At 42.3% G+C, this 16,664-nt stretch overlaps 1 protein-coding gene across 1 annotated transcript; it reads right to left on the reverse strand.

Moving 5' to 3' along the window:
* Nucleotides 1-10,519: 10,519 nt before the first annotated feature.
* On the reverse strand, nucleotides 10,520-14,194 carry JUN (Jun proto-oncogene, AP-1 transcription factor subunit). Its single transcript, XM_081325215.1, has one exon. The coding sequence runs from the start codon at nucleotides 13,113-13,115 to the stop codon at nucleotides 12,171-12,173; it is 945 nt and encodes a 314-aa protein (XP_081181341.1). The 5' UTR covers nucleotides 13,116-14,194; the 3' UTR covers nucleotides 10,520-12,170.
* Between the last annotated feature and the right edge of the window lie 2,470 nt (nucleotides 14,195-16,664).

Below are 16,664 nucleotides of genomic sequence, written 5' to 3' on the forward strand. Positions count from 1 at the left end.
AACTTTTTACACCAAACCAATCTAATCAGCAAAACCCAAAATCAAAGTTTCAGTTTTTTCCATCTCAAGCACAAAGTCCAAAAGCGGTTTCCAAGCAGAAACAAAATTAATTATGTTCTTTTCTTTAATCAAAGCAGTCAGTTTAGCCACCTCTGCTAACTCCATCAACTTTTGCAGCTGTCCGTCTATTGTGGGCATCGCATTGTCCTTCCATTTTTGTGCATAACATAATCTTGCTGCCATCAACATGTATAACATCAAAGTTCCATTTATTTTTCAAGTTCTTTATCTGTTAGGCCTAAAAGAAAAGTCCCTGGTTTTATCTTTAAGTTCACTTTAAGAATCTTCTGTATTAAGACGTGACTCCTACTCCAATATTTGTGTTATGTATGCAGGCACCTGCATAGCAACAGCCACCAGGGGGCGTTGGCCTGAACGGTTTTTGGATGCAGTGACCGGCGTGGTCTGGTCAGCTGGTCGGCTGGCGGTCGTGGGGGGAGAGGGAAAGAAAATGCCTTTCCCTTCAGCTCGCAGAGCGTTTCCCCAGTGACTTCAGCTCTTGGTCGGCAGCAATCCCACCTTCGTCGCCACTATTGTGTAGTGGGTCCGACGCAAGGAAGAGACGCCAGCCAGAGTGTGAGTTCAGCTCTTTATTGGAGGGGATGGCCCACTGGGGAATGAGGGTTACCTGGCCTCCTTAAATACCTAGCCAGGTAAGCGGACAGCCAATGGGGTTGGCCCTAGGTTTCCTGCCGAAACTGGGTTTCCCGCCAAAAACCGTTCAGGCCAACGCCCCCTGGTGGCTGTTGCTATGCAGGTGCCTGCATACATAACAATTTGTAATTCTCGAAGTTTTAGAAAGAACATTAAATTCTGCAAAAGCTAAAAAACGGGAAGCCCAGAGAGGCAAAAGAGCTTCGTAATCTCGATGTTTTTTATAAATGTATGAACATTCTAGTTCCCCGAGTGTCACTTCTTCATGGAAACAAACGGTTGCAAGGAAGAACGGACAATAGCCGAATGGAAAGGGAAAGGCCTCTTTTTTTATATTCTAAATATAAAAATCATGGCAATGCACTGGAATAATATGAAGTAGAGAAGGAGGCAGAGGAAGACAATGCCACAACTGAAACAGCTCAGGGACAGTACAGGGTAAGAGGCTCACAACATTCAGTCTGTAGGTTTTTAGGCATGTAAACACTGAGTTGGAATGTGAATTTATTCTGCAGTCTTTTTATAAAAATCCTTATTTATTCCTCTTTGAAGTTATGCCCACTTCTATTTCTTTTCAGCCACAGCTAAGACTGTGTTGCACAAGGAGACCATGTCACCTGCGCCCTGATGTCACGTACAGCAATTGTTCTTTGAATGAACTAAAGGAGTGGTTTGACTTAAGGACATCTGCATTTCTGCACTCTGGAATGACAAGGCCGGGAGATAAAAAGTGCCAAAAAGAGCTCTTGAAAGCAATTAAGGGTGTGCTAGGCATACCTTGGAAATATATTTAACAGGCCTTCATGCCAACAATCAGCTATTTTTATAGGTGGCAGCCTTTGCTTCAGTTCTTTTCTTCTCTCTTTCTCTCTCTCTCTCCCCCCCTCCCTCTCTCTCTCTTTTAAACAGGGCAGGCAATTCAGAAATGTAGGTGTGCCTCAAGTCAGCCACAACTTCAATGAGGCCTTTTTTTTACAAGAACTGAGCTGTCTTTAAAACAATGCCACCTTTTAAGGTGCTGAATCTGGAGCTCAGCATATTCTTCTAATGGAACTGAATTTCTCCAAAGGCTTACCCAATTTGGTACTTTCCAGATGGACTTCAAAAGAAAGTGAACACTAGGTTCAGGATGACTCCCCAGTAGACAAGGAAGTTAGATGATCCATTGGTAGCAAAGGAGGACTTTAGCTGAGTTCGTAAGTTTTATGTAAAGCTGTTCACTTACTATCAAACAACTAGTTCCAACTGAGTAATTATACTACCTACAAGTTTTCTCAGGAAAAAAGCAGTGTTTATACAGTAATGGGATTTTGTATTAAATGGCCTATATTTTAGAACTTCTGAAAAAGTGTATTTATTTATTTATATCCCATCTTTATTATTTTTACAAATAACTCAAGCCAGCAGCCACACACACAATACTCCTCCCTCCTATGTTCCCCGCAACAACAACCTTGTGAAGTGGGTTGGGCTGAGAGACAATTTCGTGCTTCAGCAGGGGGTTGGACTAGAAGACTTCCAGGTCCCTTCCAACTCTGTTGTTCTGTTACAGTGACTGGCCCAAAGTCACCCTTTTGCTTTTCATGGCTAAGATGGGACTTGAACTCACAGTCTCCTATTATTTTGTCCTGGCTTAACAGGATGGTTTAAACCAAGGGTCCCCAACCCCTGGTCTGTGGACCGGTACTGGACCATGGCATGCCAGCAACCAGTTCACACAGAAAAGCAAAGCTCCATCTGCAGGAGGCAGGCAGCATACAAAACCACACACCCTCCGGTCCGTGGAAAAACCTCTCTCGATGGAACCAGTCCCTGGTGCCCAAAAGGTTGGGGACCTCTGGTTTAGACATTCTCTGCCCTGCTGTGCCCCGGCCATAGTAATATTGACCACAAGTTATAGAATATATAAAGTATTGCTTATATGGCCAATTCACTCTGACAGTAAGGCAGCTCTCCAACATTTGAGGTGGTTGCTTTTCCCAGCTTGTTTGAAAGAAGAAGAAATTCACTAATAGGTTTCCTGGGACCTTCTCCTTATAGAGTATATGGCCTATCAGTGAACTCTGCATGTTCCTTCAGGCAAAGATACTGCATTTATGATAGGTCAGGCTTTTAAATCTAACCACTCAGTTTTCCTAAATTTTATTGAAAGAATATAATTGAATAGTTTATTTTAAATTTAGTTTTAAATTTAGTTTTCCTAAATTTTATTGAAAGAATGTAATTGAATGCTGTAAACTGATCTTCATGAAGAACACAGAAACTGCAAAAGCACAGACCTCTACCCTCAAGTGTACCCTACATGGGATTTTGGTACAATCCTTAGAAATTGTTTTGGTGGTATGTGTGGATGGGAATATTACAGGAGGTCTTTTCCTTTTGCTGAAAAAACAGTTAATTTGGCGTAAGCAGCTGTTTCATAGCAGATCACCAAAGCAACTAAACAGCTGATCAAGAATAATAGCCAAATTACTATCCCTATTCATTCCTCTGTTTAAAAGAGAGTTGAGACTTAAGGTTGAAGGCCAACCACTTGCTCTGAAGCACATGTCCTCCTGCTTATATATTATGGCCATGATTCTCACTACTGGGTAGGAATACCCAGAGCCTGAGTGATTCTGTGTGTTCTACCTGATTCAAATTATTCCTTTCTTTTTCTGTCACTTCTGACTGCTTTGATAAGTACATATTCACAAAGTTCTATTTTCCTCGCATAAATAAGGTTGGAGCAACAGTTAGTAGATATATGTCTGCTAAATTTATTTCCAAACCAGATAGATGATTGATGGATGGATGGATGGATGGATGGATGAATAGATAGATAGATAGAATTTGTCAGGCTTCAGATATACTTGAAGTATTCTTTTCAGAATTCCATATACTATAATCCCAGCACATTTGGAAGGTATCTGGTTAGAGACCAGGATCAGTGCCTCCAGGAATATTGCTTTGGGACATTTTACAAGGATAAAACGCCTGTGTTTTCCTTTAAAAAATAAGTGATGTTGGTTGGTTGTCCATCTGTTATTGATTGCTGACTGCCCTTGTAGACATCTGTATATTCAATATCGTTACAGTTAATTAATCAATGTGAAGATAAGCAAAAAGTGTTGGTTTCTGAAGAACAAAACAACAAGGACAGAGAGAGCAGTTCTGTCTAGACAGCCCTGCCCTTATTGTGGAGATTTTCAGAGTCACATTAAGTACATGCCAGACACGTCACTGTTCTACAAAGGTGGGGGAGGCGGAGATTAAACACTGCCAATATATCCAAGGATTTCACTCTCTCAAGTGTACTTCTTTTCTTCCCCTTCCCCTTCCCCACACCCATTTCGTTCACAACTACTTCAGCTCTTTTCATTTTTATCTCTGCTATATCGTGATTGGATTGCCACGACTGATACTGAAACCAGTACCAAAATGGGCAGGAGATAGGAGCCACCACACAAACATTTCTGTTGATATAGCAGGGCTCCAAGTATCCTTTATACTTTAGGGTTGGTCTTCATGAAATATTCAGATGGTAGCTGCCTATGTCCCAATTTGATTTTTCCCCCCTCTCTAGCATTTTCCTGCAAGTCCAGGTTCTGCTCCCCTGCCCCCAGTCGAGTCTTGATTTATTGGCTGCAACAGGAATTGACGGATAGCTTTCTTGCCTCAACCTGATATCATGGACTGAGAAAAAGTGACTGGCTCAAAGTCACCCAGCTGGTGTTCATTCTGAAGATAGAATTAGAACTCATGGTCTCTTGGTTTCTAGCCTGGTGCCTTAACCGCTAAAACCCCCCTAAAAACAAAATAAAATTGTACAGTACATTATAACAATTCAGTTTTTTTTCCTGTTCCATAGCTGACCATGCTGGAGCTGGTTAAAAATTTGCCATTCCCTGTTCTTTACTGAGGCACAAATTTGATAAAGTGTTCAGTGCATGATTCGATGTGTGCTAAAAGGAATTGGGTGGTGTAAAGCATTTATTTGTAACTGATATCTAGGACTGGATTGCACTCACGTGTTTTGTGATAGGTACCGGTAATTATTAGATTTATTATTCACTCAGAAGAAGAAATAAGCTGTTTCCAGAGTCTTTAAGGGAAGGGTCTTGTGGTCTTTTGAAGACTGACACACAGTATTTAATATAGAACACGTTTCTGTCACTCACAGTCCATTTTACCAGACACAGAATTGTTCACTTAACATTGGGACGGAGAGCCATAGTCTTCAAGATTTGCTGACATGCAACTCCCAACATGACATTGCATCGTTCTGTGTTGTATACCGCACTGCACTCTGTTAGCAAAGGTTTCTGGACTGTATTTGAAGAATCTTATGTCCACCTTGTATTACATCTATCTACCTGAGTTCATTATCTGAGGTTTTGATCTTTCACATAAATAAGAAACCGGGAGCTAATACTAACTCAGCATGGTTTGCACTCAACTCCCGGGGCAGATATGGCAGTCATGTTGGGCATAGCCATTTGAAACAAGACTCAGCCCTGAAGCACACTGGATTTGTATATCACATTAGAGGTCTGATCATAGAGTAAAACAGAACAACCCTTCAAGTTCTCGGTCAAATGGACGAGAGGTGTTTTTACATGCCTCCCATCTAACAATCACTTCCTGAGAATTATCACAAACTGAACATGGGAAATTTTTTGACAAGCATAATTCCCACAATTAAGTTTTGGAGTACTATAGATTTTTTCCCCCTGACAATTGACCAGTTTTATCCCAGAGAAGTAATAATGAGAACTTCACTGTGACTTCCCTTGTTGGAATTCATTTGACTGCATGGTTCAAAGAGAAGCCATTTTCCAGGTATGTAGGGTTAATGAGAGGATTTGTTTCTGTTTGGTAGAAACTCCCTTCAGGGGCATGAATATTCTCCCTAGAAAATGTCTCTTGTTGTGGGGGATGATTAAAGAAACTCTCCTTAGCCAGAACATTCTCAAAAGATAAAACAGAAGTCCCTGAGGACCTAATCTGTTACTGGAGAAGATAGAAACCCATATCTGATCTTTCCAAGCCCCCCCCCCTCTCTCTCTTTCTTTCTTTCTTTTCCTTTCTTGGCAGACAATGGGTTTGGAAGCACAAAACATACTCACAGGATCCCAGCCTGTTGATGGTATTCATCAGGAAACTGTAGTTTGCAAAAAAAGAGAACAAACAAACAAAAAAGCTGACCACATGCTGTGTTCTCAAGAAATAGCACCTTTTGAGATTTTTAATTCAAACTTGCCTCATGTCCATGCGATACGTCCATCACAGACATATCTGAATCTTTGTATTTATAAACCCGTTTTGTGTAGCCTGGCTGGAGAAGCACTTCATCCCCTGTTTGTCAGAACTATCAAGACTAATGCAATGTCTCTGTGTTGATAACTCATGGTATAACAAAAAAACAGTCTGGAAAAGGGGCTAAGCAAATCTATATTGGGAAGGAATATTAATGGCTAATACTCATGATTGCTTCATATTTCTCCCCTGGGATGGAATAGGCCTCTCAAGAAATATGAAGAAATGCTTTCCCAGTCCTATATACAGAGCAAGGGGCATCCAGCGTTGGTAAACTTTTAAGACTTGTGGACTTCAACTCTCAGCATGACTGGCTGGGGAATTCTGGGAGTTGAAATCCACAAGCCTTTAAGTTGCCAAGGTTGGACACCCCTGATATAGAGGGTGCCAGAGTGGCGAAAGTCGAGCCAGATCTTCATCTGGTCCACCAGTGGTCTTTGTGCATGTTACCATCTTCTTAAGTTTTTTTTTCTTTAATCCTCCCACTTCTTAGTTTAGGTTTCTTTCTGGGGATCTGGAATCTATTTTATGAAACATAGTTTGTTTAATAAACCATAACCGCTGATTAAGGTATAATGCCTGGTTTCAATAGCATGCTAAACCATAAATCATAAATCATGTCTGAGTTCATACTATCTCCCAAACTAAATGCATTCTAACTTTGTTTGATCTAGCCATGTATTAATCTTTTGTTTTTATTCAAGTGTCAATTGTTATAGTCAAAGAAATAGTTATATTTAAATTCCAATTCAGCTTGAAGAGATTTGTGATTTCATACAACAAATGCTGATTTAGTGACAGTTTTGGAAATTCGAAAAATTATTTCAGGCTTACTTAGCTCAAGTGGGAGCTGCCAGAAGAATCTTAAATCATTTAATGAAGAATTCATAGTGCTAGAGGACCAGTCATTAGAAATAAATATTATGCTGTGAGCATATTACGTCAACAGGACTCAGGGCCTGGTTATTCTCATGATCTGCTCCAAAATAAATCTGCTTATCCTATGACATTTGGGAGTAAGGCCTTACTGACGATCATTTTCCCAAAGAATTTCATCTGCATAGTAGGGCCTTGTTAGTGATGGCACCTCTACCTAAAACAAACTGCTCTTATATATAAGAACTGTAAGAACTCCCTAATGAAGTTTTGTAAAATGGTGGAAATCTGGCTGGGGGTGGGGAGGGTTTGTAAGAAGGTAGAATTTAGCATCTTTCCCTTTGGACTAATGCCATTTTACTGTTCTTTTAAAAATTTGGTTCATTGCTTCAAACTGGTTAGAGCACAGTAGCAAAGGATGCCAGGAAAATGCTCCACAGGGCTTCTTTTTCATAAATGAAATGTAGCAACTGTAACATAGAATATGTCACATACATGGTAAAATGAACTTTAGTCTGTAAAAAGAAATCTGTATACCAGTAAAACCTTTGTTTATATAAACTTTAACTGAGCAAAACAACACATCACAGGGCAACAATTTCTGAACCAAGGTATCTTAAATGTGTTCTTACAGAATACCTCCAAAGTCCGGTATTCACGATTCCTGAGGGAATGGAATTTGAGACAAATATAGCTGTTTTAGGCTGCTGCTGTGGTCACATGATCCTCATTTTCAACATTCTGTGACAGTTTCCCAGCCACTCTTGCAATTCCTTGCTCCTGCTGGGAAGGGAAGGGAATGGAAGGAGGAGGGAGGGATATTTCTAATATTCTCACAAAGAGACCCAATGGGAAAGGTGGCAGGAAGTCAGAAGTCACTTCTGCTATTACTGCTTTTTTGCCTACCTGTGGTCATTCCTTTCTCTGTTTAGGTAAGGAAATATCTCCAAAATAATGACCCAACAGGGCATGGGTTGTCTAATACTAAATAAATGTGTTAGTTTTCAAGTGCCACTGACGTCTACAGTTGATTTATAGAGTTTCTGTTCATTAAAAATAAAAATAAAGACAAGCAACTCTCCTGTTTTTATGTTTCTTCTAAAGTTGTCCATGGTTGTGAGGGCTTTGGTAACTTTAACAGTTCTTTTATTAACTGAAATTGGTTAACATTTTTCAATTCCTATAACTCAAATATGAAAAAAAAATCTTATTGACTGCATTGCCATCCATCTCAGAAAGGTATATTCATGCAAGCTAAGCCCTGGATAACTGAACTACTGACACAAATTTGTACTGACACAAATTTGTTCAACTCACCAAATCATAACCTACACACATCAACTTGGTTTGCACAACTTATGGGCTGTGTTCACACAATACATTTGCCCAATATTAAATAAGTCATAGATTATTTAACCCCATTTCCTGGGTACGCACAACACATGAAATCATAAACTAACTACGTGCGGGTGTGTGTGTGTGTGATTTGGACAGGTCTAGCTTGTGATTGGCTGGTTCTCTGTCTCAGGCCCAGACACTGAGATGCAAAACCCAATGAGTATAGGCCCACATGGTTAATTTGATTCAACATATTTTGCAAATCCAGCTATAAAGATACAAGAGTCATACCAAAAGGGAAAATCCAGGACCAACCATCCTCCAAAATGGTCCATTTGTCCTGGGACCCCAAGCAGATTGGCAGAGAGTTGGTATGTGCTGTATCTGGGAAAATTCAAGCAGTCTTTTTTTTCCCCTTGGGTTAAAAATACTTGCTGGAATCCTTAAGGATCCCTTCTTTAAATTGGCACCGGACCTCTCCAGTATTTTATTTTTGCGTGGATACTGTAAAGTAAAAAAAAAACAAGGTGGATCAGTGGACAGCCTTAAAAAAAGGGTAGAATGAGAAGACATTCCTGGAAATGTCAAGGAGTTTAGAAACACCAAGATTAAATCAGGGCAGTCTGCTCCCATCCAGAGTGACATGGAATGTTTAGAACTATAAAATCTCTTGCACAACAGAAGTACGCTTGATAGTTCTCAGTGCTTTACCTTTCCAGGTAGGCTGTTTGTTTTGCTAGTTGGCACATGTTGGGGAGCAGCAAGACCACACCCAGCTGAGTTTTCTGCTCATTCTGTCCTTTGATTGCCTGTTCCTACAGATGGTCAGAATCAACTTGCTTTCCAGCTTGCTTGTGTCAGCACTAGGGACACCCAACAAAGTATGCAGTCGTCCTGGTTAACCCCTTGCTTGACAACTTTTCCTTTAACTGACTACCATTAAATATATGAAACAGTCAATTGCCACTATTAATTCAGCCTCTTTATAGAAAGATTCAGTCATAAAGAAACCACTTTTCTGAAGAAAACTAAAAATTGTTGCATCGTACTACTTAGGAACACTGCACTTAAGTATTTCTTAGGTGCCTCTGGATGTTTATTTTAACAGATGCACAACAGGCAGAAATTTAGTGGGGGGATCCTGCATGAAATGAATTGCCTGTGTTTTTGAACGTACTAATATTCCAAAACCACAAAGGAAAGAGCAGAATCTGCTTCTAAGTTCATGCTAACTTATCACTCAGTGAGGAAATTTTTACAGAGAAATGATAACACCATTGTGAAAACATCATCTTTGACAGCAGAAATCAAACTGCTAAAGCGTTTCCTCAATTCAGCCATGGAAAAGTTATATCTGATGAACTTGTTATGAAAAGAACAAATACTGCAAATCTCAATCCACTCTAAAGTGCAGATAAGCGACTAGGGTAGCCCACTTAATTCTCTTTCATCTTCAAATTTACAATTGAACGCTTTGAACTATTTTCTAGAGATAAATGGAAGTAACTCCAACTGAACTCAGTAGCCAACTAAATTTTCTTACAAAAGTAAAATCTCTCTCTAGTTGAGGTCAGCTCCTGGTGACAGGGCCACCCGTATGTTTTGTTAGCATTAATGCAGGGCTGGTTTGTCTAAGATTTTTTTTTTAAAAAAAAAATCCTGATGTAGGCTATGTAGGCCAAGGTCATCTGCTTGTAAGTCCTGCCAAATTCAAGAAGGCTTGTTTCAACATATAACAGAATTCTATCCTAATGTTAAGTAAATATTCCCCATTGCAATTGATCAAGCCTGATTCTAAAGAAACCTGAGTAAGAATGACACAAATCCTAGATGTAATTGAGACTTTACCATTAAATATACTCTATTTAAATATAACGCATTTAGAAACGACTAAGAAATGCACACATGGTTATAGCTTTGACAAGATTTTCTCATAAACATAAATAACATCCGTCTTTCCAGTGAAGTTTATAAGGGAATTTGATCGAGCACCAAGAGTCAAACTGTTAGTGAATTTGGCACATTTTATTTTAGGATTAACACTGGATATGTGTTTTTGGTGTTCAGCTGTGAGGAAGCTTTGCTTTTGGAATTAAGTTCATGCCATTTTTTTATTACTAGACTATAAAATCTGCTATTATTAAAAAAAATCTTTTAGTATTTATGAATTTTACTTGCCAAATTCCAAGGCACATAATCCAGTTTAAATTATTGTCCCCTCTCATCTGTTGTGAAATAATTTATAGTTTTAAAGAACCACCACCAAAAGAGGGAAAAGAGATTCATATTTGTTGGAAGATTAATAGAATGGTTTTATTGGACAACAGGCATAGTCCTAAATACTTATGAACAGATCCTTTTTAAAAAAAATCAAAGAGATAACAAAACAGAACGATGACAAATTGAAGGCTGCTTTTAAAAACAGTTGTTTCTTCCAAAGGTTATCGATTCATATTTCCTTAAGAAAAGAACATGTAATTGTAAAATGGCCAGTTATACTTTTAAAAAAGCTTATTTTACAAGTACCTAGATACAGAATAATTTTACCAACTTTTTTCATTTCTGTTAAAATGTTATCAATATTTCTTTGTGGAGCAAACTGTACAAGTTTAAAGTCAGATTAGATAGCAGCTCTTTTTTCCTACCACAGGGGGTCACTGAGATGTCTTCTTGCATTCCAGTTAAAAGCAGGGGTAGGCAAATGTAGATTAGAATCTACCAGTAGATATTTGCAATAGATTGTCAAGCATTTCTGGTGCCCCAGTTTTTTCCCCCTAGTAATACAACCTCCCTAAATTATGCCTTTAAGAGGAAGACAGTTCTCTTACTTAAAATAAATCTTTGAATGTGTACGTCTTTGTATCTTTTCCATCCAACATTTGTTAGTAACCTAGGAATATCAATTTGATGCCCTTAGGAAAAAAATATCCATCTGGGAATTAGAACACAAGGAATCTTATGGCATCCTAAAGACCAATAGTTTTATTATAACAGGAGTACCACAAGACTTTTAAAATGGTTGTTACAGTTTGTGAAGATCAAAGAAGTTTCTCATTCCTCACTTGAGTTTTAACATTCAACTAAAAGTTGATCCTGTATATGCCCAATTTAAAAATATCTTTTTTTTATGTCTACTCAGCAGTAAGCCCCACTGAATTTAATAAGACTTGTTCCTAGGTAAGTGTGTGTAGAATTGAAATCTAAATGATACTAATCAAAAGAAAGTGATTAAAGATTACCGGTGCTTTCTTAAATAAGATCAACCCTTTCTTTTGTTTCAGAAATAAGCATTAAAAAAATTATATACTTTATTACAAATGGGGGAAAAACTCAAAAGTTGCTAAAAAAAATCTCTTATTTACAAACAATACTGGGTGAAACCCAAATGAACATAAAAAATAACTTACAAAGTCATGAAGTAGTTTTACTTGACATTAATCAGTTGTCATAAAATAAAAAAATATGTACATACACAACTCAGATAGGCAGTATAGCTCAGTTTCTGTTAGCCTCCCCAAAACACTGTTTTTGTTTTAAAAAGGAGTACTAAAAGAAAGCCATCTACAGTATCTACTGCAGTTTAACTTTTAATACTGAATGATCATTTAATGTTAGGTCCATGCAAGTCTTGGTCAATGTTAAAAAAGAGAGAGAGAAAAAGAAAGACGAACACAAGGCATCCATGCCTTATCTGAGCTGGAAGAGCTCAGCTGTTTTGCTGAGTTGTTCTGTCAACTGATATGCCACCACCTCACCCAGAAGGCACACCAGTCTCTCCACACATGCATTTGACTTGGGGATGGCAGTCTTCGGAATCAATGCCTTTCAGCCTTTTCTCTCCACCCATCACAAGTGTGTGTGTGTATGTGGGGGGGGTTCTGCCTCCCAAACTCTTTCCTCTCCTTAATTTCTCCCCATCATCCTAAAGTTACTTTTCAGTCTTTTCAAAAAGTTTGCAACTGCTGTGTGAGCATTAGCTGGCATCCACTATTGACGTGATTCATGACCTTCTGCTTCAGCTGTGCAACCTGCTCTCGCAGCATGTTGGCAGTAGACGCTAGTTCCGAGTTCTGGGCTTTCAAAGTTTTTACTTTTTCTTCCAACCTGGCAATCCGCTCCAACTTCCTTTTCCGGCACTTGGAGGCTGCAATTCGATTTCTCATGCGCTTCCTCTCTGCCTTGATCCTTTCTTGGGATTCCATGTCAATAGGGGACAGGGGAGGAGTCTCCCCGGGCATTTCTGGGACAGTCTGAGGCTCTTCTTTCAGAGCTTGGAGGCGCGGATGCTGCACTGGCATCTGGGGGTTCATATGATGCTGTGGAGGAAAGCCCAGGTTGTTTGCATTGTAGGAAGGCACTGTATTGAGTGCACTAGGATTGAAGTTACTGAGATTAGCATAGACGGGTGGCTCGCTGTGCATGTTAGCACTGAAGCCACTGTTTCCAGCCATGGAAGAGACAGGGGCCATGCCGGAGTTCGTAGGCGGAGCAGTGGAGGTAACACTCGGCATGGTGTTTTGATTGTGTAGCTCTGCGAGTGCCCTGACAAAGCCCTCAGCAAAGCCTTCTTGCTCGTCGGTGACATTTTTGGGACAGAGAAACTGGGTTGGGGTTGGAGTGGTGGTGATCAGTCCATTGCCTGACTGAATAATCAGCCTTTCCAGTTCAGGAGAAGCCAGCTTGAGAAGGCCCACATCTGGAGAGGTCAGGATATCAGCATTCTTGTTCCTCAAGTGGGGCTTGAGGTTACTGGAAGGGTCAGCCAGATTGAGCGTCATGTTCTGCTTCAGAACTTTGGGATTATTATATCCATAAGCACCACTTTCTGGCTGCACAAAGGTAGCATTGATGGCATCATCGTAGAATGTAGGTTCCATCTTTGCAGTCATAGAATACAGTCCACAAGTTTGTTCACCTATAGCCCAAAAACAGACCTAAAAAAGGAAGCTGGTTTGTTACAACCTAAAGAAGTTCACAGCTGCAAGAGTTACTAAGTAGGAGCAGTTCTTACAACACTAATAACTCTTTCAACAATGAAGACACAATTCAAAAGTAATCAAGTCTTAATTTTTTTGCAATAAGGCATTGATTTTAGAGTCCCCAGTTTTCTCCCCGTTTGGTTAGGAAGAAAAAAAAAGTCAGATTCGACAGAGTTTCACCTCAAAGACCCAGCATGCGCATCAGTTCCCGACTGTGACTGTTGGGAGGGGATGGGGGGGGGGGAAATAGACCAAATAAAAGTTATTTTTCAAATCCAGAATCCCTTTCTCAGTCCAAAGAAGGAATCCACGAGGTAATGCTGCCAACACCTTCGGGGGGGGGCTCTTTATGGCTCTCTGCAAGGATGGAATCCAGAAACTTTTTTGGAGTCCTTTTTCCCTCCTCCGCCCCTTCGCGCTCCTCGTGGGAGTGTCCTGGGTCGGTCTGGAGCGTTTCCGAGTTTCAAACCCACTTGTCTGAGTCCTCGCCTTTCTGCAGCGGTTGTCAAAAAAGCAGGTCACCCTCAGTCCCAGCTAGAAAAGCAAAAAAAAAAAAAAGTTGCCACAAGTAGATCGCCCCGCTACTTGCTCACAGTAGGGGGTGGTGGAAAAAAAAAAGGAAGAAGAGGAGATTCCCACGCTCGGCAACTTCTCGATCCAGACGAGAAGAGTTGAAACGGCCCAAGGAGTCAAGCGCTCGGCGCTTCAAAGGAAAGATGCCCGGGCAAGTTCAGGCTTCGCGCTCTGGCGGGTGGTGGTGGTGGTGGGGGAACCGCAGCGACCCCGACCCGACTTTGTAACAAGAGAGCGCCGGCTCGTCCTCTGAGCGTCAGGTTCTCAGGAATAGCCGCCCGGGCTCTGCTGGCGTCTGGAGCTGAAACTGGCCCTGCTTATGGCCGCTTGGGCTTCTTCTCCTGCCGGACGGGAGCGCTGCCACCGTCGCTTCTCCCGCCGCCACTCAATCTCACTCTGAGCGCTTTCCCAGCGTGGAGCACAACACTTATCAGTGAGCAGTAACCCACTAAAAATAGCCCATGATGTCACCCCGGAGCCTTCCCATTGGCTGCCGCCGCCTCTCAGGGGGAGGAGGGCGGTCGGGCCAGCCTGTTGCAAAGGCGCCCATCTCCATGGCCACCCCATCCCAATAAGTTATCCCGGCCCCTTTTCGCAAGGCATTGTGGGATGAGGTAATGCCTGAGCTCCGTGCAGGGCATTGTGGGCTGACGTATTGTTTTTGAATATCTGGTTACCCGCTTAAGCGCTCTAGCGGGGTTGGAGGAACCGGACAAGGAGGAGGGGAAGGTGTCCTGCAACGGGACATACCAAGCCTGAACAGGAAAGGGGGGGGGGGGAAAGCGTCGCTCCGAAGGACCAACTTCCCAAGACGGAAGGAGAAGCGACTTTCCCCGCCCGCCAAGAAAGACACGTTTTTTTTCTTGGCTTTTCCCGGAAGAGTGTCGGCTGATTCCAAGAGACGCGGCCAATCAGGAGACGAAGACTGAAAAGTAGCTTTCTAATCCCCCTCCCCCCTCCCCCTCCTTCCCAGCTCTTTCATGCCCGGGAATAGAGCGCGGAAGCTTGGGTTGAGACACAGCAGAGGAGGCGGGGGAGGGGTGCGATGGGCTGACGCTCACGTGACCCTCTTCTCCCACCCACCCACCCCGCCTCTCGCGCCCTCCCCTCCGCCCTCGAGAATCCTGTTGCTCTGCGAAGCGCTTCCCGGGAGGGGGAAACGCGGGGGCGGGCGGGCGGCAGGGAGAGGCTGTTGCCGCAGCCTGTTGGTCTTCCCGTGGCTGGGAAGCGGGTCCCGCTGGCATCAAAGGCAGCCTCTTCCGAGTCCAGCGCTGCGGTGGACCGGGCTTTTTACGACTCGGTAGGGGCTCCCTTTGGAAGCCGCGAGCCTTCCCAGCCGCGCTTCGGAGAGTCTGAGACCCTCGCGAGGGCTGATAGGAAAGCCTTTTATCGCCGCCGCCCTCTCCTCCGCGCTTTTTTCTGAGGCAAACTTGCTGCAGCCCCCGGCTGAGGGGAGGGCGGGGGCGAACTTGACAACCAAAGAAGCGCTTCTTTGGGACTGTTGGGTCTAGTCTGGCTGCTATCCTACCCTGTCCGCGGAAAGAGGAGCAGACGGTGGTCTGCATTTCTTTAAAAATGCTTCCTATGGGGAAAGGGGAGCGCGCCGAGACCCTTTGGTGCCTACTGGAACCACAGCGCACCTTTGCAAGAGGAACTTTAAAAAAAAAGTTCATACATTTATTCATATCCCGTCTTTATTGTTTTCACGTAACATCCCTTCTCCGGCTTCAGCCTTCCCCCCCCCCCCAAAAAAAAAGTCACGTTTGGGTCAATTCCCGCCAGGAACTCCTGACGTTTAGCCTGGGTGCGCCTCCTGGTAGAAGGGAGTTTTCGTTTATGGGTCCTCGGGTGGCGAGGAGTCAAATGGAGGCGAGGTGGGATAGGAGAAGGGGCAGGTTTCCTGCATTAACGGCGGGATCTTACATTAATTAATAATAATAATAAACCTTTATTGTCAAAGTACAACATGTGTACATTGAGATTAGCTGAGCCTCCCCCCCCCCGTGCTCCCTCCCCCCAACACACAGTGACAACAAACCCTCCATCCCACCACACTATGTGAACCAACTACACCACACACATCTTGGGGGCAAACGGCGACTTCTACTAAACGGCCTATGATCGCCGTCAGTCACAACCATTTGGCTGCTATCCTGGCGTTTTAACTCTGCCGCTTCCAGGTTAAGGAGTTAGTAGAATGAATCTGAACAAGCCAGTCCTAAAACACACTTCGTGAAAGCGAAATTTCAACTTCCTTTATAGCGGTTCTCACTTCGGTTTAAGGCACGGGTGGGCAACTGTGGCAGCTTTACGATCTGTGGACTTCAACTCCCACGATTCCTTAGCCAGCATCATGCTGCCTGAATTCATGATGCTGACTCAGGAATTCTAGGAGTTGAAGTCCACAGATCGTAAAGTTGCCATAGTTGCCCACCCCTCCCTGGTGTAAGGTCACAAACAAGTGAAAGCTGTGAATGACCTCTCCAGAAGTGGAGTTGGGAAAAGCTGGTAGCCAGGAAGTCCTAAAATGTTGACTGCCAGAATCTAGAATGGAATGTGGGAGGGCTGTAGGTATTCAAAGAAAGCTCTATCTGGTACTGAAATGGTGTCAGGTTGCACCCACAGCTGCAAGGATAAACAAACAAGAGTTGCTTCCCAAGTTTAAAAAATAGGACATTCTGATGTTAAAACCCACCTCTAAATGTATGGTTGGAGATGAAGCGGAAAATAGATACATGTCTACTACAAAGACAGTATAATTAATGTACCAAGTTGGGTGGCTTTTGAGTAGACTTAAGAGGCTGTTTTAAATGATAATTTTTGGTTTTTTTTAAAGAATTAACAAATTTATTTCATTTATATGCCACCCATCTCAAAGCAACTCTG

This window comes from Vipera berus, assembly GCF_964194415.1.
Source record: "Vipera berus genome assembly, chromosome: 3".
NCBI lineage: Eukaryota > Metazoa > Chordata > Lepidosauria > Squamata > Viperidae > Vipera > Vipera berus.

Coding starts and splice junctions, on each gene's coding strand:
- JUN (XM_081325215.1), bottom strand. CDS start 13,115: ATGACTGCAAAGATGGAACCTACATTCTACGATGATGCCATCAATGCT.